The sequence below is a fragment of the Corvus moneduloides genome, chromosome Z, assembly GCF_009650955.1.
Source record: "Corvus moneduloides isolate bCorMon1 chromosome Z, bCorMon1.pri, whole genome shotgun sequence".
Taxonomy (NCBI): domain Eukaryota; kingdom Metazoa; phylum Chordata; class Aves; order Passeriformes; family Corvidae; genus Corvus; species Corvus moneduloides.
This window is the reverse complement of record NC_045511.1, coordinates 69,338,666-69,360,542: the sequence shown is the minus strand read 5'-3', so window position 1 is coordinate 69,360,542 and position 21,877 is coordinate 69,338,666. Positions and strand designations below refer to the sequence as shown.

The 21,877-nt window shown below is 37.5% G+C and overlaps 1 protein-coding gene across 2 annotated transcripts in view; it reads left to right on the top strand.

Annotated features, from left to right (window-relative positions):
- Positions 1-12,508, top strand: part of WDR36 (WD repeat domain 36) — a 31,751-nt gene extending 19,243 nt beyond the window's left edge. For both annotated transcript variants that reach the window (XM_032096329.1, XM_032096330.1), the window contains exons 17-23: positions 2,183-2,290; positions 3,666-3,763; positions 4,894-5,036; positions 5,386-5,502; positions 5,732-5,813; positions 7,970-8,157; positions 9,551-12,508. In XM_032096329.1, the coding sequence (XP_031952220.1) occupies positions 2,183-2,290; positions 3,666-3,763; positions 4,894-5,036; positions 5,386-5,502; positions 5,732-5,813; positions 7,970-8,157; positions 9,551-9,700 (886 nt within the window). In that variant the 3' untranslated portion in view covers positions 9,701-12,508. The remainder of the gene's footprint in view (positions 1-2,182; positions 2,291-3,665; positions 3,764-4,893; positions 5,037-5,385; positions 5,503-5,731; positions 5,814-7,969; positions 8,158-9,550) is intronic.
- Positions 12,509-21,877: the final 9,369 nt, after the last annotated feature.

The window sequence follows — 21,877 nt, the reverse complement described above, 5'->3', positions numbered from 1 at the left end:
TAATATGTCTACAAAAAATTGCAGCATTAGTTAATATCAGTTTCTTCTATTTTTCATTTCTTTAACAACATAATACTTTGTGGTAAGAATCTATTCATAATGTTTTTAAAGCAGTCTGATGGTAGTTCTCCTTTACGTGTAAAAAAAATTAAATATTTTGTCTCTTGTCTCTGAAATTCGGGTCAAGCTGAAATCTAGGCAGGTACTTAAACCCTGGTTTTAAAAGTAATTAGGTTAAATTACATTTCCGTTATGTAATGGCAAGGTTTTCCCATAGCTATAGGCAGAGGAATGTATTGAAAAGGAGGAACAGCTTTAAATAAAAGGCCTGATGCTTGCTTTACCTCTGTGGCTCATAAATAGGAGAGACATCTCAGGAACTAGAACCTCAACTTTGATATTGTTCTTATAAAAAGATGGAAAACGTGTTTCTAGAATCCAGCATTTATGAAAATTACCAACTGACTTTAATAAATGGTCTGATATCTATTAATTGGACATCTGTTTTTACTTGAGAGTGGTGCTTAACTGTTCTTATGTAATAAAAGTCTTCCTAGTGCGTGTTTTTGCTGTAGGGCTTTTTGAAAACTGGGAAAAAAAATACCAATTTGTGTGAAGAAAGTTATAAGCAGAAACCCTGGCATTATGCAGATTTTCTGCTGTGTGGCTTGCATAGGCAAATTAAGAAATCAGGGGTACGAGCTGACTGTTCACAGTTTGGATGGAACACTTGAGAAGAAAACAGCATAAGAGACCTGTTAAATGTGAGCCTAGTAGCTTTATACTTTGCATTGTCTCAGTTTTGCAGTTAGGCAGGAAGCATAAAGGTCGATGCCTTCGGCCCCCTGGCAGGATTCATTTAGCTTTTTGTGTAAAAATTACAAGCACGTCTTATTTCCTGTAGTAGATTGATCCCGCTTTCCCCCAAGCCTGTAATTTTAATCATGATTTAAGTTCAGTAAGTAGAAAAACTTAATTTCTTGTTAAGTTTGTTTTGGAGTTCTTTGTGGTTGATTTATTGAACAGACTTTCTCAGCTACAGATAAGGATTGTGATAAAAGGATGGATTTGAAACTAAAAAAATTATCTAGGGTAAATTTTTTTCGCCATTGTGCACTGTGTGCAAAATGTATCTGGTATAAGTTTGGGATTTGTGGGTTTAGTGTTTATACTGAAAGTGATGAATGATTTTTTCTTACCTGAGATTTGCAACATGTGTCTAAGAACATGCAAAGGGAATAAAACACCCCATTAAGGGGAAAAAAGGCTTTTATTTTTGGCATGCTCTCTCATGCTCATCACAGGAGTGCTCAGTATCTAAGGAAATACATGCCCACAAGATTTTATGTTTTGAACTGCTGTGTTACATCAATATTTTTTCTATTGTTAGTGATCGGAACATGGCTGTAGAGCTGTAAACAAGAACAAAGTATTCACACTCTTCATTTGTTCTTTTTGTTTCTCTTGGTGAACTAGTTGTCAAATTCAACTTTTACTTAAAATTTGAAGTAATTGAAGTTTATATTTCAACAAGTGACAAGCAATGCTGTGAACCTGGGCTTGAGTGGAAGTCTGCTAGGGAGTGCATCATCCAGAACTTAAATGTCTCATTGTTAAAATAGTGGCATAATAAATATTTTAAGTTTGTCTTTACATGGTCTTTTTTCGATTTTCTGCAATCGTGAAAAAAATTATCAAGGAATGGTTTATCAGGCTGAAGATATGGTAATGCCAAAACTGTTGCAGATAATCAAACTTCACATTGTACAGTTCATACTTTATTTTAGAAACATTAGGTGCTAGTATTAACCAGGTGTATATGAAGTATGCAGAGAGAGGGGATTGTCAGTCTGAGCAGCTGGGGCTGACTGGAAGTACAGAATTTATGGCCACTAAGAAGGTTTGTGTTAGGTACAAGGAGTTTAATAATTCGTCACATATTCCCCAGGGTGTGCTTATCTAAGGACGTGCCCGCTTTATCCAGAATTTTGTAGAGACAAGTGGTTTGTTGCCCAGTGCTCTTCACTTGCTACATTTATATGATCTATTGGGATACTTCTGCTACCCTGGTTTGTGTCCATACTTGTAGTGGCCTCTTTGCATTCAGCTGTAATTCAGATATGTGTAGATAAACAAGTTTATCTTGCTGATAATTTTTCTGTTGTGTTTTTTTTCTCCATAGCCTCATAGATTGTTTTTTGGTAGACTCTGCAGCTGTGAGCCTTACTATGTCCCCTACAGGAGATTTTCTGGCTTCAGCACATGTGGATGATCTTGGAATTTATTTGTGGTAAGTATGAGTATGTAATCTGTTTCTACACAGAATTTAGGATGGGAAGGAGTTCTTATAATCACTTGTACTGCAAATAGAGAATTGCCCTGTGAAGTATCATCTCCAATGTTTTGTGTTTTCTGGTTCTTATTAAGACAGGTGTTCTGTATTGCTCTAATTCATAAATAATGAAATTTAAAAATTTGATTCTGTTAAAATATTTATTCTGATAGTTAAATGGTCTCTTTTTTTCTAAATGTTTCATACTCTTAATAATTCCTGTTATGCCATTCCCAAAGGTTTTTATAGACTCCATTTCCCCCCCGGCTTTGAAATGTCCTTGTTCAAATAGTGTTTCTTTCTGAAGTGCTTTTCTTGTCCTGCTATACAGTGTTGTCTGAGACTTCTGAGCAGTGTATGAAAATTGTGATTATTTATCTTTATTACTGATAAATGAGCACAGAGGTAAAATGTGGTTTAGTTCAGTTTCCTCCTGATAAAGCTTTAAAGCAAATGACTGTTCAGGTCCAGTACTGAAGTAGCACACTCTGAAAGTGGCTTGGGTCTTTTTCCCATTCAGCTGGCAGATTATTTCAGGTTATATATGTTGGCTGTAGTTTTGCCTGAGGAGTGTTCAGCTGTTAAGTCTTCCTGTGGTTAAGTAAACGTGCTTCCTTGTGAATAACAACAGATGTTTTTACCTAGCCTTAGTTTATATTGACAAAAGAAGAAATTTGCCAGAATCATTTGTGTGCGTATTTCAATCCTGTGAAAGCAGGATGAATCATTTATTTTTGCATAATGTCTTGTGCATAATGTTCAGCCTGGAGAAGGCTCTAGGGAGATCTCAGAGCTGCTTCCAGTGCCTAAAGGGGCTCCAGGAGAGCTGGGAGAGACTTTGGATAAGGGGCTGGAGTGACAGGAAAAAAGGGGGAGTGGCCTCAAACTGAAAGAAGATAGGTTTAGATTGCACATTGGAAAGAAATGCTTGATTGTCAGGGTGGTGGAGCACTGGCACAGGTAAATATATTTTTGGCCAGCAGGACTAGGGCAATTATTGCCCCTGTACTGGGCACTGGTAAGGTCACACTTAAAATAACGTGTTCAGTTCTGGGCCCCTCACTTCAAGAAGAACATGGAGGTCCTGCAGCCTATTATTATTATGTCCTTGGCAATAATACTTGAACATAACATTTACATTGCAGATGTTCAGGTGAGTCTATTGCTACACTTTATTTCTTGCTTATCTGGTAGATGAGGAGAACTAATCTTGAACAGAGCCTGGTGAATTGCCACACTGAAGCAGTATTAGACTGCGGTATAAATTGTGTCTGAAGTACTTGTTCCCCTTCATCTGGAGATGACTTTTAAAATGCCTGTCTTATTTTTTCAGGTCAAACCGTTCTTTGTATTCACTTGTGTCATTACGGCACCTTCCTGCAGATTATGAACCTTCTTTGGTGACACTCCCCAGCACCTGCCCCATGCAAGGTAATCCTCAGATGAAAATGTATTTTATTTTCCCCTTGCAGTTTGTTTCCCTGCTTGTATGCCATAGATTCATTGCCATTGTCTTGTTGGCAAGAGAATTGGGTTCAGCTGACCTGCCGTGTGCCTGTGCCCAGTGAAAGAAAGGCCTAAGTGGAATTTTTTTGCTAAATTACTAGAAGTGATTGTGCTTCAGAAGTCCTCTAGATGGAGGTCTTGTCTGCCCAAGTTTGGAGTGCCTGCACTCCATCTGCAGGAAAATCACACTGGAAAAACTATTGGCCACTAGAACATACTTTGTGATGATGGCTGCTGTAGCAAGCACATACTTGTTTTACATACCTAAATTAGGGAGACGGGATTCATCCCAACACTGTGAATGTTTTTATCCTGATTCTGGCAGAAAGTTTTAATCCACTTTCTGTCTTCAGTAAATGTAAAGTTCCTGTTTAGATGCTAAGGGCTCTTAATGGGTTACATTCCTTTGTTGTTTCAGGCTTGTCTTAATAAATTCATTGTTTTAGCCAAGTAATATTTTGCAAAAAGAAGGGAAAGCAGACATATTTGGCCAAGACCACATAGGAAATCAACAGAAAATTGAGTGACTGACATTATAGCTTTTCTTGTGGGATGTTGTGCTTTAATGTTGAGATTTTCTTTATTTTTATGTGCCACTTCAGTCAACCTATGAAGAGGTTGTGATGAGGTAGTGAATATGGTGCAAGGATTTAAATGCAAGGATTTCACAGCTTTGTAACTTAGAACTAAAATGACTGTGTATATATTTAGACAGTTAGAACAATGGCTTACTGTCAAAACTTTGTTTTCTTTAAGAATTCTATAAATTGGTTTTATATAACTTCAGCCAAAGTAGACAGATCTTAGTACTTTTTAAAATTTTGGTTATTCAGTTCTGCATCTCAGCTCTAATCTTTTAAAATTATTTAATATTTCATAAGGCTAATACACATTGTTTCTGTAGCTTTCAGCTCTATGTTATGTTAGCACCTATGTCTATAACTGTTATGCATTTGTTATTCAAAAATTGCAAAATAAATAAAAGTGTTTGGCTTGATTTTTTAAAAAATGAATGTGGCGTATGAATGTTTATAAAAGATATCTGTTTCTGCAAGATGTGGATGTGTCAGGAGATGAAGAGCCATGTGATGAGATGATAGAATATGTTTCACCTGAGCAATTGGGAGAGCAGCTGGTGACCCTTTCCTTGTTACCGGAATCAAGGTGGAAAAATCTCCTCAACCTTGATATTATCAAGGTACTGTGCAAAAAAATAGCATACATCCAGATACATTTGCCCTATTTCTATGAAATGCATTACCTATTCATGAAACTTGATCCTGCTTTTCAGGCATTTTCCAAGATTTTGCAGTAGAAGTCTATATGGTGCTTTTCACAGCTCCTGGCATTTGGGAGAGGGGCTGTTTTTCTGCTAAACAGTAGCTTCATAATTAGTGGTAAAAGATTTTACCTGTATATTTACTTTTCAGTTAGTCTTTAGATCTAGTTTTCAAAGTATTTTAAAAATAAAACTGTTGACAAACAAAATATTCCCATGTGCTCTTACTACGATGATAATGATTTTAATTCAAATATCTAATTAACAGAAAAAAAATAAACCAAGAGAGCCACCAAAAGTTCCAAAGTCAGCACCTTTCTTCATCCCAACAGTTCCTGGTCTTATACCCCGATACGTTCCACCAGAGGAGGAAAATGATACACAGGTAAAAACAAGAATCAATGTAATTGTGTTTATGTAGTGTGTTTTAAAAGAAATCTTAAATGCTTGTTAGGATTTAGTTAAATCACTAGACTTCAAAGTACCAGTTTTAACTCACTACGCTATTGCTTTATTTCTCAAAGTCTTATTCTGTCAGTAGGAAAATAATTTAATTGAGTTGTAAAAATATGTCTGCATATTCATGTACACACTGTTATGCTTTTGTGGTCCAGTCGAAGGTAGTAAACCTCGGAGTGCTGGCACAAAAATCTGATTTCTACATTCATCTTGAAGAAGCCCTGAGCACCAACAAATGTAAGTTAACAAAATATTTCACAAAAAATGTTGATGCTGCTTTTATTTTGAGATATATATGTGATTTCTAATGTCAGAATTGTAACAGATGTGAGGGAAAAAATATGCATAGTACAGTAGAAAAGGCAAAGAAAATGACTTAGATAGCCTGACTAGATCACAGATCCATTGGTACTGCAGCTTGTCTGCAGCATGGAACCCAATTGTGGCTAAAACCCTTATAGGGAAAGAAGGTTGTGTTCCTAAGGTCATTAACCTTTTTTGAAAACTGTGATGATCTCACCCAGAAAAGGTGCTATGTATTATTTGTAGGGGAAGGAAGGAAGGTATTGATTTGGTAAGGAATAGTCTGGTGATTCACTGAAACATAGAAGCATAATGTGCCTGTAAGTTCTCCTTTCAAGGGCTACTTCACCAGACATTCAGCAAACTTACAGTGTTAATTCATTGCCTTATAATTTAAAGCTTAAGAAGAAATAAATGATACAAAAATAAGGTGTTGGATTTCTTTGAACATTCAGTTCATTTTGAAATTCAATCACTTAAATGACCTGTGGAATGTACCAGCTGTTTTTCATGTTTGTCTTGTGATGCTGCAGAATCCTTGAAACTCAAATTTTTGGAAATGATTGCTAATATAGCTAACTTGGAAATGTAAATGGACAGTAGCTTGTCCACAAAGCAGTTCTGTTGGGAATTCTTCTACCCCTGCTTAAACATGTTGAGATGACCAGCTTACTCAAGTGCACTTTAAAACATTTTGTGTGCAGAACTTTATTATCTGTCACAAATGGTGTGTGTTCTTATGCTGTATTTTTAGTATTTCGATTGGCAGCATTCTATTAAACTGCTTCAGAGCCACTCAGAGAAGAGGTGCGTGTTTCAAAACCTTGCCAAGCATCTGGAGGCAGCAAGTACACTCTGATGCACTGTGGTAGTGGACATGTGGATCTGCCTCGGGCCACCTCTGCTGTAAGGCAGGTGTGCTCCAGGGTCTGTGCCACAGCCACAATCCAGGGAGCCCAGTGATCCTGGCTGGGGATCATGGCTCTTTGCTTGCTAGATTACAACCATCTCTTCTAAAGGTGAAGGACCATGCAAATAAAGAGAATCATGCTGGAAACCATTCTGATTTACTGTGGGGATGGAAACAGGGTTTCACACCTTGGGTCAGGAGTGTGGAACACAGACTGAGCTGCAACCTTTTCCGTGTTGTATGTGTGTCAACTTCACAACATGTTCCAAGCTTCATTTGTTTAATGTCATAAAAAAAGATATTTGATGCATCTGTTTAGTACTGTTGAAATGAGTTATATTTAAAACTAGCTAATGATTTTTGTAGGGATCTAATATTGATTTATGCCACCTAAAGAATATTAGCCAGTGTCTAATACCATTAGCTACCATGAAGTCAGTCTTCTTAACAACTTCTTAGCAAAAGAAATATTAATCAGAATACATTTTAAAAATGTTATGACTATCAGTTGCATTTGCAGCCAAACATATTTTTAGTTTCATTTTTAAAGCAAATGGATGGAATCCTCATAGATCGTCAGGTAGGATGGTAGAAATCCTGAGAAGGAACACTTATTAAGAGGAAGAAAGTTTGTAATTTGCATGTATTTCTGCTATGGAAAAGATTTTCCCCCAGGTCCCAGACAAGCATAAGGCATTCACTTAACAAAAGTAGTAGTTATGTTAGATGCACCAGAAGATCTCTAGTTTTGCTTAATGTCAACTAGAGTAAAAATGCCTAGTAAAAGTAGTGCTCTCTGTCTTTCAGAGTATATTCACAGTTAACAGCTCGAAATCTCAAGTATGTACATTCTTTCTGACGTGTGAAATGAAAAGTTATGTGGTTAATTAGAAAATTTGTTTAACTTAGAAGATAGAAAAGGGAAAAAAAGTGAAACAAAGATGTTGCTTGTATTTTTCAAGGTGAACTTTAAATGCGTCTGAACTTCTAGTATGTGGTGGGACAGTAAATTAAAGACAGGAAGACATTTTGTTGAAAACAAAATAACAAGGAAACAGTAAAAACTTGAAATTCCTAGTCGTTGCTTAAGAATTTTGGAATAAGCCTATCTTATGAAAGATCTGTAAGATTCTCTTCTGCAGATGTTACTGATAATGTGTCCCTCAATATCCTCACACAGATAAAGCTCCACTTGACTTACTGAAAAGCTTGGGGCCATCTAATATTGAGATTGAACTACGGGGTTTGGCCCCTGAAGGTGGTGGCTCAACGGAGGTGATGCTGAGCTTTCTGAGAATGATTGGGATGATGCTGAACAAGAAGTACAACTTTGAACTTGCTCAGGCGTACCTGGCACTATTTTTAAAGGTAGCAATTTTCTTATAAAATTTTATGTTAGTTCTATTTAGAATTATGGTTGTGCAGTAAAAAGGTATAAATTGTCTGCTTGAATTACCTTAAGTGATTTTGGTTGAGAATGGTTATAAAATGTCTAACTGAATGTATTGGATGATTTGGCAACTCATTTGGTGACAGTCAAGAAAAACTTGCAAAACAAAAGATGTTGTGAAGAGGTCCCTGCCACATAGGTTTTGTTCTAGTTCTTGGAATTGTTCTTATTTTGTTCTTAAAATTGTTTTCATTTTTTTGATACATGCTTAACTTCTTAGTTGTTGTTAATTATAAAACTAAGGTATGCTACATCTTAAATAAGCAAAGAATTTAATGCACAGTGGTTGGGAAATAAATTAGATGTTTTGTTGGCTTTATCACTAGACATTGCAAGCCTGACCTACTTTCCATGTCAGTGGGCTGCCTTTCTTGTGTTACCTATTGAGTCTCACAGAGCTAATGAAATGATTCCAGGGCAGGTATAAGTTAGAAAGTTATTGTACTGAAGTGCAGTAACAGTCACTCTTAGAGACGAAATGGTTCTGCAGAAGATTGAAACCCTTCTGATATACAAGTGCTTAAGATACTCTGATTTTTGAAACCTTGTGAAAGCAATTAATAACAGTTTACTTGGAGAACATTGTTATAAACATTCAGACACATGTAATATCAGGCAATACCCAGCTTCTCTGGGTAACCTGTTCCAGTGCCTCACCACATTCACGGTAAAAAAACTTGTCTAGTATCCAAACTGAACCTACTATCTTTCAGACTAAAGCTGAGTATCAAGACTCCTAAATTATAGCCTGGACAAATAACTATTCCATCTGTTAAGTGGTAATAATTGCTACAAGATCAGAAGGTTTCTCTTCCTTCTGCTTTAACGAGGTTGCTGTTTGTCACATAAGGAGACACCATGCATCTCTATAGAGTGTGCTGGCATCATTCTTCTTGATGTATGCAACATGGATAATTAAAATAATAATCCTGATTGACCTTTGCACGTCTGTCTAGCCTTTCTAGCCTAAAGAGGAATTTGTGATGCAGGTCAGAAAGTGGAGAAAATTACCCTCTACGGACGTGTGTAATGGGGATAGATTCAGCAGCCTTGCCAGAAGATGATCTAGTAAAAATATAGCATATTTAAGATATTTTGTTGCCTTATCTCATCTAGTACATGGAAAATGGATTTTAAAGACTAGCAAAAGGGAGGCAGTATTAAATAGAGGAAATTAATCAAAGGAAAAGTGTCCTTTACTTACTTGGGACATTTCCTGAAAGCAAAGTATTGGAACTGAATGGGAAAAACAGTCTCTTAATTTTTTTGTTATCTGTATTTGTTTCACTAACTGCTTGTTTTCATTTTCAGTTACATCTTAAGATTCTCTCATCGGAGCCAAAACTCTTGGAAGAATTATCCAAATTGTCAATGCAACTTGAGGAAACTTGGATTCACTTGCAGAGTCTCTTCAATCAGAGTCTGTGTGTTTTAACATACATGAAAAGTGCTTTGCTGTAAAATACTTCAGGGTTTTGTCTGTATAAGATTTCCCTCAGAGTAACAGTACAATTACCAAAAATACTGGATTCCAAAAATCATACTGGGTCTTGGAATCATAGAATCATTAAAGTTGGAAAAGACTTCCAAGACCATCAAGTCCAACCTTCTACTGAATACCACCATGCCCACTAAGCCATATCACTAAGTGCCAGACTTCTAATTTTTTTAATATTTCCAGGGATGGTGATTACACCTTCCTGTTCCAGTGCTTCTTCTGGTGCTGTATTTTATACATCTACATATGGCAGAGTATTTTAGAACATGCATAACTGCCCAGTTTTCTTCACTTCACTTGGAGAAAAAATTACTATGTGCAGCTAAAGTATTTGTTGTGTTGGGCTCTTCTGTCAACGGACAGACATTTGGATTCAAGGCCCTGAGCAACCATGGCAGGGGGTTGAAACTAGATGATCTTTAAATTTCCTTCCAACCCAAAGCCATTCAATCATTCTCTGATTCTATGGCTGCATAAAACGTAGTTTATAATGAAAAAATGACTTGCGGGGAAAATAAAGAAGTGGGAATGTAACTCCTGTGCCGGAGACCAAAACCTATATTATTCTTAATAAAGTCATTGTTGATGCAAAAATAAAACAAGAAGTCTGAATTGTTAACACTTTATTAAGATTAGTCTAAAGCAAATTAAACTAAAAATTGTGTTCCTCTGCAATTAGAGCTCTTTTCTTACAATGTTTGTAAAAATCAGTTGTCTTCTCGCTTTTGCAGACATCTATTTCTGAAGGCAAAGATTTCCAGCTATACTAAAAATGGTTGAACTTCAAAAAAAAACCCAAGAAACCCAAGCACCATACTAAACAAACAAAACCAGATCTTTGGGAGGCCAAATTTCATATGAAAATTGTATATTTTCTTAAGGAGAAAAGATTACTGGAAAAAAAGCTTTGTTTGGGGGAATTTTTAATTAAATCAGATGGGGTTTTTTACAAATTGATATTTAGGTTTCAAAAAATAAGGTTTGGGCATTGTTTGGGAAATGAGTGACATTAACTTGAACTGTGCTATTTCAGAGTCTTCCTCCCAGCAGAAGAATCTCCTGAACAAGGCCTTTGCTGTATTTCACGTGCTTGAGCTACATACACAGACCAACAGAGTAACTAATACAAATATGTGCAATTTCAACAAATAAACTTGAAAGGTGGTTCATTACATTTGGCAGAAGACTGAAGCAATAGTGAGGGTTAGTTGTACTGTATATCTTATTTCTTTTTAATGCTGTTACGTTGTAGAACTCCTTTTAGTTGTGTACTGGAACAAATTATCTGCAAACATAGAATCAGACAACAATAGAATGGTTTGGGTTGAAAGGGACCTTAAAGATCACCTAGTTCCAACCCTCTGGCCCCTTCCAGCCTGCCCCTGGACACTTCCAGGGATGGGCATCCACAGCTTCTCTGGGTAACCTGTCCTGCTGTCTCACCATCCTCACAGGGAAGAATTTCTTGTTAATGTCCAATTTGAACCTACTGTCCATGAGTCTAAAGCCATCATGTATACCTGAGGTTTCTTATGAAGTTTGCTACTGAGATTTAAGAAAATCCTTTGTACCACAGAATTACTAGTTTCTGGTGATACGGTTCTCAAGGACCCATTGCTCCCAATTTATTATTTATTGGATTGATCTGAACCAGTCCAAAATCCCTTAAGTGTCGATGTAGTATATAATGAACCTCTCAGCTTGCAGGCCTTACTGTAACTCCTTTAGAAGATCTTACTGAATCATTTTTTGAAGAAAGACAAAATGTTCTAGGGTTAATAAGGGCAGACCTGCCTCAGTGGAAGAAGGACAAGTGGATAAAGAACTTTCATCTTGGATAAGAGTAAGGGTCTGTCAAGACCAGTACTCTGTCTCCAGCAGGAAGAGACGTAGTATAGCAGCCTGGTTATGTATAAAGTGATCCTTTCTCAAGCACATCATAGCACCTTTCAGCAGATGACAATTAGATACTCTGTGACCCAGCTGTGGCCTGACAGTTGTGTTTAATGTTCTGTGACAGACCTTTTGTTCTCTCTGAGTTCATCTAATCTCTTTTAGAACCCATTTATCCTTCGCAACATCCTGTAGTAATGGGGCCTACAATTTAATTAGCAGGAATAATGTATTTCTGTTTACATACTCCAGACCTGCTATCTTCTAATGTTGTATGCCCCTCCTTGAATGTGGAAGTATCAACTGTGCTCTGGTCTTCATGTTTCACAGACTGCCACAGAGCAGTGGTGAAAGGGTTTCTACTCATGAAGGACATACTTCATTTTGCTGAGGGCATGTGTCTGTTTTTTCACTGATACCCAAGAACTCTTTCTGGGCACAGATGTTTAAATCTGTATGTACAAGATTTATCTACAAAACCTGTAGGGATTGTAGAGTAGGGGATTTTTTTTTTCAGCTTCTGTTTTCATGGTCTGCTTGATGTCATCATAAGAAAAAAGACATGCTCTGCCAAGCAGGCTATTCTTCTTAGAACAGAAATATCAGGGTAATTTTTGTGACTGATGTATGTATAACACAGTTGACATAATATTTGCAGTCTGTATGACCTCATTAAATGTCTTTAATGCAGTTTCATGTATCATACACAGATATGTTTTAAGTCCACCTGGAACACTTCAATAACCTTCAGAATGTAGTGTTTAAATGTGAGTGATATCTCACCTCCTTTATTTTGTCTTTTTCTCAATATTGCTATTCATCACTGCTATTTCAGGGGTGTTTTACTATTATTAAAGCTGCAGAGTCTTCCACCAATAGTTCTGATTGCTTCTTGTTCTTGGTCTTTTTATTTTGTCATTTTTATTCCATATCAAAACAATGAACAACTTTTTGCCTTTAATAAAAAACTTCTTCAGAAATAAAAAATAATTTCCTCCTGCTAGTGGATGAAAGTAGATATTTCACCTGCTCTTTCCTGCATTATTCCTTCACTTGAGATGTCAAGGACAGTATTTTGTGGTATGAGTCAAAAATTGTTGATTACAAGTAACACACATGACAGCTGAATTTGATAATTTGGGCTTTGTGTTGCCCGTAAGAACTCACTTTAGCCTGGTGCTTTTGTAATGGCATATGCAATAGGATGTGAAAAAATATCTAGAAAATTAAGGGATATAGTTGTTAACTCTAGGTTTTCTTCCAAGCAGGGCAGCTGCTGAGGATTTTACCATTCTTACACAATGTCAAGCCCATCTTAAGCTAGCTCTGAGTAGCAGCTTGCTGTTAAAATTCTCCATGTTATTGTGTGCTGCAGCACTCCTTTCAGCTTCCTCTCTAGCCTATGCCTGCCTCTGTTCCTGTGCTTCCTTTTCACCATGATTTTCTCAGCTCTTTTGGCTCCTGAGTGCAGCTGCTGCTCTTAGCTACTCCTGCACACAACAGTACTGTCAAGTTAGGTCTCAGTACTTCCACTATTTTCTTTTGACTCTTATTTTTTCCAAACAGATTTGGTACTTGTGGTTGTTTTGACTCTAAGCCAGCTAGTTGGACCGTGCTACCTGAATTTGCTACTGAGTGGATTCAGACTCTGCACAGTGAATTTTGCTCTTCTCTGACCCATAAGAAATCTTCAATCTTAGCAGTCTTTGCTTTCGTTTTTCAGTCAAGTGAAAATAGAGGTATTATGAGGAGATGCATGCAAACATGCAGAGAGAGTAAGGGGATGCAAATGTTTGCATTGGCTACCCTGTTCAGTAGCTAGCATAGACCTCTGACTTGAAGCACTCCAACTTCTTGTTGGAGTTATTGAAATTATTTCAAATTTAACTCTTCTTCAAAAAAAAATGTTAGAAAGTTCTCACATCTGTGCAAATTGTCATACTGCAAGTGTTGTAGTCCCAGAGTAAGGAAACTGGAAGATAGTTGCATTCTGTGAATTAGAAAAGGTAGGGTATTTGTTGGCATATTTGAACTCTGTTCAATGATCTGTGTTGAAGGAATTTAGCATTGTTTAAATATCACTAATATATAAATAGTTTGTCTTGTTTGTTGGCATCAGCTGATGTTTCTTGAACATTTTATGTTAATCTTAGCACATAACCATTTGTATCTTAAGAATTACTTGTTTTATGAAAAATGATCCTTTAATAAAAATAATTTACCTTTTTAGAGATGAGGCATCCAATCAGTGTCTTATTTGATGCCAGTGCAAGGACTGGCATCCTTTATGATGTGTTTGCAGTATGTGTTAGAGGAGACCAAAATGCTGTCATTAAATGTCCTTAATACCTGTGCTTTTCTTTTTGTGAAGCAGTGGTGAATTGAGGAAAGAAAAATGAAAGATGACTAGGATTTTTCTACCCTGGCTGTTATGTGTTCTATTCTGTGATTCTGTGTTCCCCAGAAGGATTAAATGAGCTCTCTGATGCTTGTGGCACATCACAGAGCTTTGCTGTTTAGTAGCAGTCTCTGAAAAGTTTCCTCCACTGATGTATGCACTGCTGGTTTGTGACACAGTTCATGTGGCTAAATGGAATTACATACTACTTCCCTGACTATCCAGTGTGTTAAAAAATGTGCTGGCTCTATGAGTGTTAGATTATGACAGGGTTAAGGCTGCTCACCCTGAAGGATCAGACCAGCTTGGTGATTTGCAGTTAGGTGAAATCACCCATAGAGTAAGTCAGAATAAGGTAGAATAAAATACTTGTAGAATCCTCACTCAGTTGCTATTTTTGTAGAGGCAATGGAAATAAAAAGAAATTTACCTACTTAACTTAGGTCCAGAGGATTCCTTCACCCTGTGTTAGTCTGTAGCCAAGCTGATAGTCACCTTACAGTTACACAGCTGAAGATCTATCACTTACTGTCTCTCAAATTGCCCAGTGTTGGTCTCAGAATGAGACATGAATTTAGCAACTCATCCCATCCATTAGCACTCCAAACACTTCTTGAGGGTTGTTCAAATTCACATGCCTCAGAAGTATTTTGTAAGTATAACTCACTGAAAAAAACGTAGTCATGACATTATTTTGTTACAACCAGTGGTGTTCCTGCTGCTCTGGAAGTGTCCCATCTGTTTGGCATGGCTGGAACTGAAAAGTCACCAGCCTGTTGTAATGCAACATGTCCCTTCCTGTCCCGTGGAGCAAAGGTTAAAGCCCAGGTAAATGTGTTTTCGGAGTGTATCAGATTACATATTTTGTTGAACATCAGGTTTGATCACACAGTGTTGTGCAGCTGGTTGTTGTTCTTCACATTTGTGATTAACCTTTGTGTTTGCCCATTGCTTTGGGTTGATGAAAGGCTGAGGGATGACTGCCCAGTTCTCTTTGAAGAATTAAATTTCAACAGAATCAAGACAAATGTAAGCTATTTCAGCAGTGCTTACATCAGTGCTTAATTGAGATGGTTTATTCATGGTGCTAGAGTAAACAGCACCATCTGTACAGAAATCCCTGCAGCTCCCTTTGTGTTGGTGGGTGAGGATGACAACCCACTGGTGCATATGGAAAGGGCAGAAATACTTGATACTTTTTTTTTTTTGCTTCAGTCTCCACAGGCAAAGCCTGCCTCCGTTTTCAGTGTGTACCAGCATCCTCTCTGAGGGAAAGGAGTTGCCAGCAGTGGGGGAGAAATGGGTTAGAAACTTTAGCGTGCAGAGCTCTGAACTCACCTTGTAACCATGGGGCTGCACAGGACTTGTGCATGAATGCTGTCCAGTGTGACAGTACTGCCTATCACAGCACTGGCATCAAGGAGCTCCCTGACAGCTGGGTTGAGGCTGTTGTGCCCGTTTTTAACAGACGTTAAGTGGAGGATACGGGGAACTGTTGGTTCATCTAATTTCCCTCAGTCTCCAAAACAGTCATGGAGCACACACTGCACGTGCTTTTGGAATCCATCTCTAGTGCACAAAGGGAAAGATTATGATGAACAACCAGCAGAGAGTCACGAGAGCAAATCATGCTTGCCCAAGGTGGTTGCGTTCTAGGATGAAATGGCTGGTTGGGTGCACAAAGGAAGAGCTGTGAATTCAATGATCAAATTCAGTGCAATTACAGCAGTCTGTGATTACATTATCATAGTCTATTATGAAACAGTGTAAATTGCTACTCTGAAAGTCAACAGGCATGCTTTCAGTTAATATTTTGCAAATTATGGTGCTTGTTCATGGCAGTCTATGTGCCATTTACCTTTTATACTTAGCAAGCTGACTTAAGCATCATATTGGTTCTGCAGCACAGAGGTGTGAATTACTTTTGCAGTTATCCATTATAATCAGCATTACAGAAATTAATTTAGTCACGTTCTAATTATGCCTAATGCATGATTATTTTGTTTAACATCCCATAGCAAAGGAGCTCAATAAATTAGATGCAGAATGTTGAATAATGCTAATGGCATTCAAGAGGTTTGCACTGAGGCATAGAAGAATTAGACTGCCAAACGAGTTGAAAGTATTTCAAGTGAATGGCTGGTAAAAAATTATTCTAAAATTGGTGTGTGCCACAACACACTTGGCTGTTTTATAAGTTTTTACCTTTTATCTACTGAGGTTTCAATTTTGTGTATCACCACTGTGTCATGTCTCCTGCTGCAGCTATAGATCTTTCTTCTTTTTACAATAGCTTCTTCAGCCTGACTATTTTATAACCGTTTGGTAACATAATTTGTGCCTGAGCAAGGACTTTTCCTGGGGTACAGGGTACTTACTCTGGGAATGGTGAGAGGTCCAAGAAACACTCTTAAAAGAAACTGCAAAACCACATAGCCAGCTGAGAAAGAGACACAAAGTGCAGTTTTCTTAGCGTGAAGGTGGTGCCTAGAAATGTATTTCTGGAACAAGACTGCTGCTTAGGCTTGGAGACAGCAAATTGTACAAGAAACAGACTGTGATGTATCAGGAGCTGGGTGCTTACTCTGATTAAATGTCATTTCTCAGTCGGGAAAATGCATGAACTGATGTAAGGAATCTGTGCAATTAGAAGTAGGAAAGGTTGTCTGTCCTCAGGAAGAGAATGGGCCCCAGTACAGTGGTACTTGACCCAGGAGAGGACGTCCCCTCTAGAGGTGCTGTCCCTGTTGCAGCGTCTCTCTCAATAATTAAAGAGAAATTCATAATGAGAATATCACAGGAGTTACAACAACAAAAAGAAAACTGCTTGGAAGAGGAAAACGCAGAGCCTCACTTTACACAAGAGGACTTGTAGACAATGGAGTAATACCGGTGTTCCTGCAGGGAAGCAAGGGTCTGATTGCTGAAAGCCCATAATGAGTAAAGACAAACATTCACATTTCTCCTCTTCCCTGCTTAGCTGTGGAAGCATTGTGGCTGTGCTGTAGAAACACTCTTTGCCCTTACAGTGAATTGACTGCAAGATCTTACCTTTATGCTTAGGTTTTTCCTAGGGCCCTTCTGCTTAGACAGAATCACAGAGTCCAAAAGTGGCCCCAGCTGGCTAATGTTAAACATTGAGGATATCACATGCATGGCAGCATGCAATTTGCAATCCTGGCCTTCTTTAGGGGACCAAAAAGAATTATTTCCTCATAAACAGAAGACCCAAATCTGGAATACTGCGTTTCTGAGGAATGACTTGGTTTTCTGTATAAATTGGGATTCAAGCTTGTATACTGTGATTGCCAGTGTCAAGATCTTAAAGGGCGATGGAAAGAAATTATGTAGTGGATAAATATAAAGATATTGCCAAAATACTAACTTGATAAAACTATGTGAAAAACGTACTGATTTTTTCTCAACTGAATTAGTGACATGTACTGAATGTTTCTAGGTGTTGTGAAGACCTGAACAGATTTGTCTTTCCAAACAGAAGGTTAAGGTACAATTTTTTTTTTCATGCAAATATCTGTTTCTGTGAGCTCAGGCAATTTTTAAAATTAATTTATAACTATTTAATTAATCTATTTTGAAGTACTGAAATTGTCAAAAGGAAAAGAAAAAACATCAGTGAAATATTAGGAACAAAAAATGATGTAAATTTTAATCCTAAGGGATAATGATACTGAAAACATTATGCACTAATGAAGGCTTACCATGTTAGATTCTCTGCTTCATGCATATGAGAATACTTTTTAACTGAGCCCAGTACCTGGTGTTTAAAGAATAAGTCTTGATTGTATCATACATATGTAAACAGACTATTTTGACATAACTGAGGAGGTGCTTTTCTTCATTGAATGCCATTTCCTTTCATTCTCTAAGGAGAGGCTTTGAAAATATGGCAAATTTTTTTCAAGCAGAAACATAGCACAGTTTAGATACTAGTTCCTCAGCTTATTTATCATCTTGATATGTTGAAGAAGGAAATCCTGGAGCCACAGATCATTACAGATGTTACCATTAATCTTGATATAACCCGCCCTTATCACCCCAACTCCACTTAAGTCTCCAGACTAAGAAAGGTGGATGGAGCTCTGGGATTAGCCCTGTGGGTTGTTACTCAACTTCAGCATGGACCATGAGCTCCTTGATAGGCCTGGACAGCCTAAACAGAGACTATACTGACTAAGGCATCACATGAAGATGTTCCAATAATAAGATGAATCTAAACCCATTTTATCTGATCTATCAAGAGCTGCGGGCTAGTGCCCAGGAGTGGAGTGTCAGTGTTAAGCTGAAAGCTGGTGCTGGAGAAGGAACCAAACCCAAACCACAATGATAGAATATTCTTACCGTCTCAATGTGTTCCATCAGTAAAAGAATGTTTACAACAGCCTCTCTGAAGTTCAGCTTTGTACAGTAGTCCAGATTTGTTTGTTATTCTTATTTAAATACTTTTAAAAATACTTGTTACAGTTCTAAAAGAGATGCTGTGGTCTAGGTAACTATTGAGCTGTTTTAGCTGTCTGCTTTTAATAACTGTCAGTCCTAAGTGAACTGTCAATTAAAATGACAGATTCCTGTTGGTTAGAGATACCTACAATGAATCTCTAGTCAGTGACGAGAAACAGGCTTCTATGCTACAAGACAGCCTGCTGTAATAACAGGAAAAATATTTTTTATAATAGGCCATAAATTAATTTTCTACTGTCTTTCCACAATAAAATAGTATGTTGTTTTGAAAAGAGATTGGGGTAAAAGCTTTAAATGAGACTTTTGTAAAACTTACAAAGACAAGATTGCTAAGTAAGTTTTTGAATTTTACTTAATCATGATTGAGAACTACATTCAGAAAAGCTACGGAACTGTTTTTATGTGCATTGGAGAACGTTAAACAAAGTAATTCACTGTCTTTAAATAGAAAAGGACAACTGGTAGTTTCAAATGATGTTCCAGCCTCTGTTGTTCTGTTGTAATTAATCTACATGGCCACAGACTTCACCTCCCACAAATACTAACCTCACTAGATATTGGAAGCACATATTTGGAAAAGCAACAGACAAATGAAAACTATTTAAAATTATTTTAAACCAAATAAAATAGAAAGTTTCATGATTAAGAGAATTGTATAATTTTCCTCCTTTTCCAATCAGTCAAAAGATTTCTCACAAGATTTCTTCTTAACTTATGACTATTATCCCCCCCAAAACCAGAAAAGCAGTTTACTAGCATTAATTGATTCAGTTTCCAATAATGTCTGTCAATCCTCTTTCAGTTTATTTGAAATTATTCTTGCAGTATTCTCCCCACTGCTTCCATATATCTACTGAAATGTAAAGAGCTGAATAAAATATTGTGGACACATCTGGTGAATTCAGCATTTTCTTATCTGTGTTCCATAGTTCTAAACAAGATTCTCTCTTTCCATTGTTTAGTTATGCTTTTCTTCTTTGCCTATAAGGGAGGATGTCTTACTAAAATGACAGGATTGTTACTCAGATTGTACTAAGATAAAGGAAAAATCTTATTTGTTTCATTAATCTTTTTAATTTCTACTGTAGGATTCAAACTGTAACAACTATCCTTTGTTACAGACTGCTTCTATTCCTATTAGAGACTGACTTGAAAGGCAGGCACTTCTTTTTCCATTGTTATTTTGTGAGCAACCACTTTCTGAGGAGCTAATTCTCAGTCTAAGCGGCACCCACTCATTTTATGATGTTGGTAATAATTTCCACTTCCTCAATGGGAGGTTCAAAGATTAAAAGTGCTTGACTTGGATAAATTTAACTTGACAGCAAGCCATGAATAGGTAAGTGTTATCAGAACAGTGTGACTTGTAGGAAAATGGATCATCTATCATAGTGCCATGTAGAAATATCTGTATATTGTCATTTAGGAGTGTTAGCCAGAGATTCAGTTCCCAGCTGTGGTTTCCAGGCCTAAAAAGCTTGGTGCTAGCTTGCTATCTCTTGCTTTTCTGATCACTCAATCTTAATACATCTGTTGTTGCTGAATGTCGTCTGACAAGTCTGTAGAATGACCAGATATAGTACAGAGGAATTCTGACTCTTGGCTCCTTTTCCTACCACTCAGTATTAGTCCTGTCTTGAGAAAACTGGAACTGTAAGAAGAAGAGTAATGAAAATCAAGATTTCTCCATTAATGGTAAAGCTGGACAAGAGAAAAAACTATCTTTTAGTTTCCATGGTGTGACCAACTGTATTTTTGTGAAGATTGCTGCTCAAGCGTTTTACCCAGGAATTGCTAATGACTCAATCTTCTCCATCTCCAGCAAGAGCCTTCAGTGCTCACTGGTGTTAGCTCCAAACAGCACTTCTAGATTTATAGGGAAAATAGAGTGATGTATTACCATTACACAGAGTAAATTATCCACACAATCAAATGCTTAAGCATTACTCTAACTCAACCCAAAACAATTTCTTCCTAGCAAAATAAAAGAATACTAAATGGTCAAGTCTGGCTCCTAATGAGACTGCTTCACGTAATAATGTTCATATTCATAAATGAAGAGACAACAACCACAGGGTTTTACCCTATCCAGAAATACAATGAGAAATTACTCTGTGAATTCAAAATACTTCACTAATGTGAGTCATTGTGTTGTCATGTGAGTACTGATAAATCTAGTTATAATCTTGTTGAAAACTGTAGTCTATCTGCTCCTTTCTCACTACAAAGGTGAGTACCTGGATAGCCAAAGTAACAGTAAAGAATGTGTTGTTGACCCTTGGCCATCTCATTCTTTCTACACTAGAACACTTCCAGAGACGGTGACTCCACAGACTCCCTGGGCAACTTATTTCAGTGCCTGAGCACTCTGCCAGTGACAATTTTTTTCTGTTATCGAGTCTGAACCTCCCCATGCACAACTTAAGGCCATTTGCTCCCATCCTTTCCTCCAAGAAAATCTCCTGCTGTGTGTGTACTGCTGAAGAGTGGTGGGTTTGACTCACAGTAAGGCATTTGCACCAATGATGAGTTGATTACTAAATTGGTTATGTATATATCTTGTAGCCCAAAAGCTTGGAACTCCATATGGTGACTCACTATGGCCTAAGAGTTGCAAAGGATTCTGACACGGGGTCTGGATGCAATCCCGTACATGTATGATTGAAGTTAGATGCAGGTGAACCCAGAAACTCAGGTGAAATGTTAGGCCTCTCTGATACTGCGTCACACTACTGGATCCACAGGTAATAAATGTCCTGAAAACCAAGTACACCAAAATTTCAGGCAGATGACAACGGCCTACCTTCTTGCTTTTTTGTTGCTCTGTCCTGTACATCTACAACCCTTCAGTCTGTGAACCTCAGAGGTATGACTTGCGGCCTCTTAAAGCAAATGATCAGGGCCCCACTGGACGGGAAGGGAAGTCACTCTCTACAGCCCTGTAGAAATACCTGAAAGGAGGTTGTGGGAATTAGTCTCTTCTGCCAGACTCTTCAGAGGTCCCCACACAACAGGAAATTTTCTTGGAGGAAGCTTTTCTGTGTTGTGATGAATTGAAAAGTTGTTTAGAAAAATAACCTATAGGAAAAATCCCTTCAGTAAGATCATATTTTTATCTGACCTGGTGTTTTAACTTCTGCTTTATGCTGGGGTAAAAAATGTGAAACTTCTATGTAACAACAAGTGCAACTCTGTTAGAGCTGATGGAAGTGGCCAGAAAAGACAAGGGAAAGTGAAACACAATAGGACATCTACCTCCTTTGAAACATTTTCTCAGGCTCTACCAAGTTGAAATTAATGGACTATCAAAGGCAAAGATGGTTTCTAGGTGTTTTGGGATATCAAACAGTGGATTTGTCATCTGTGAAGC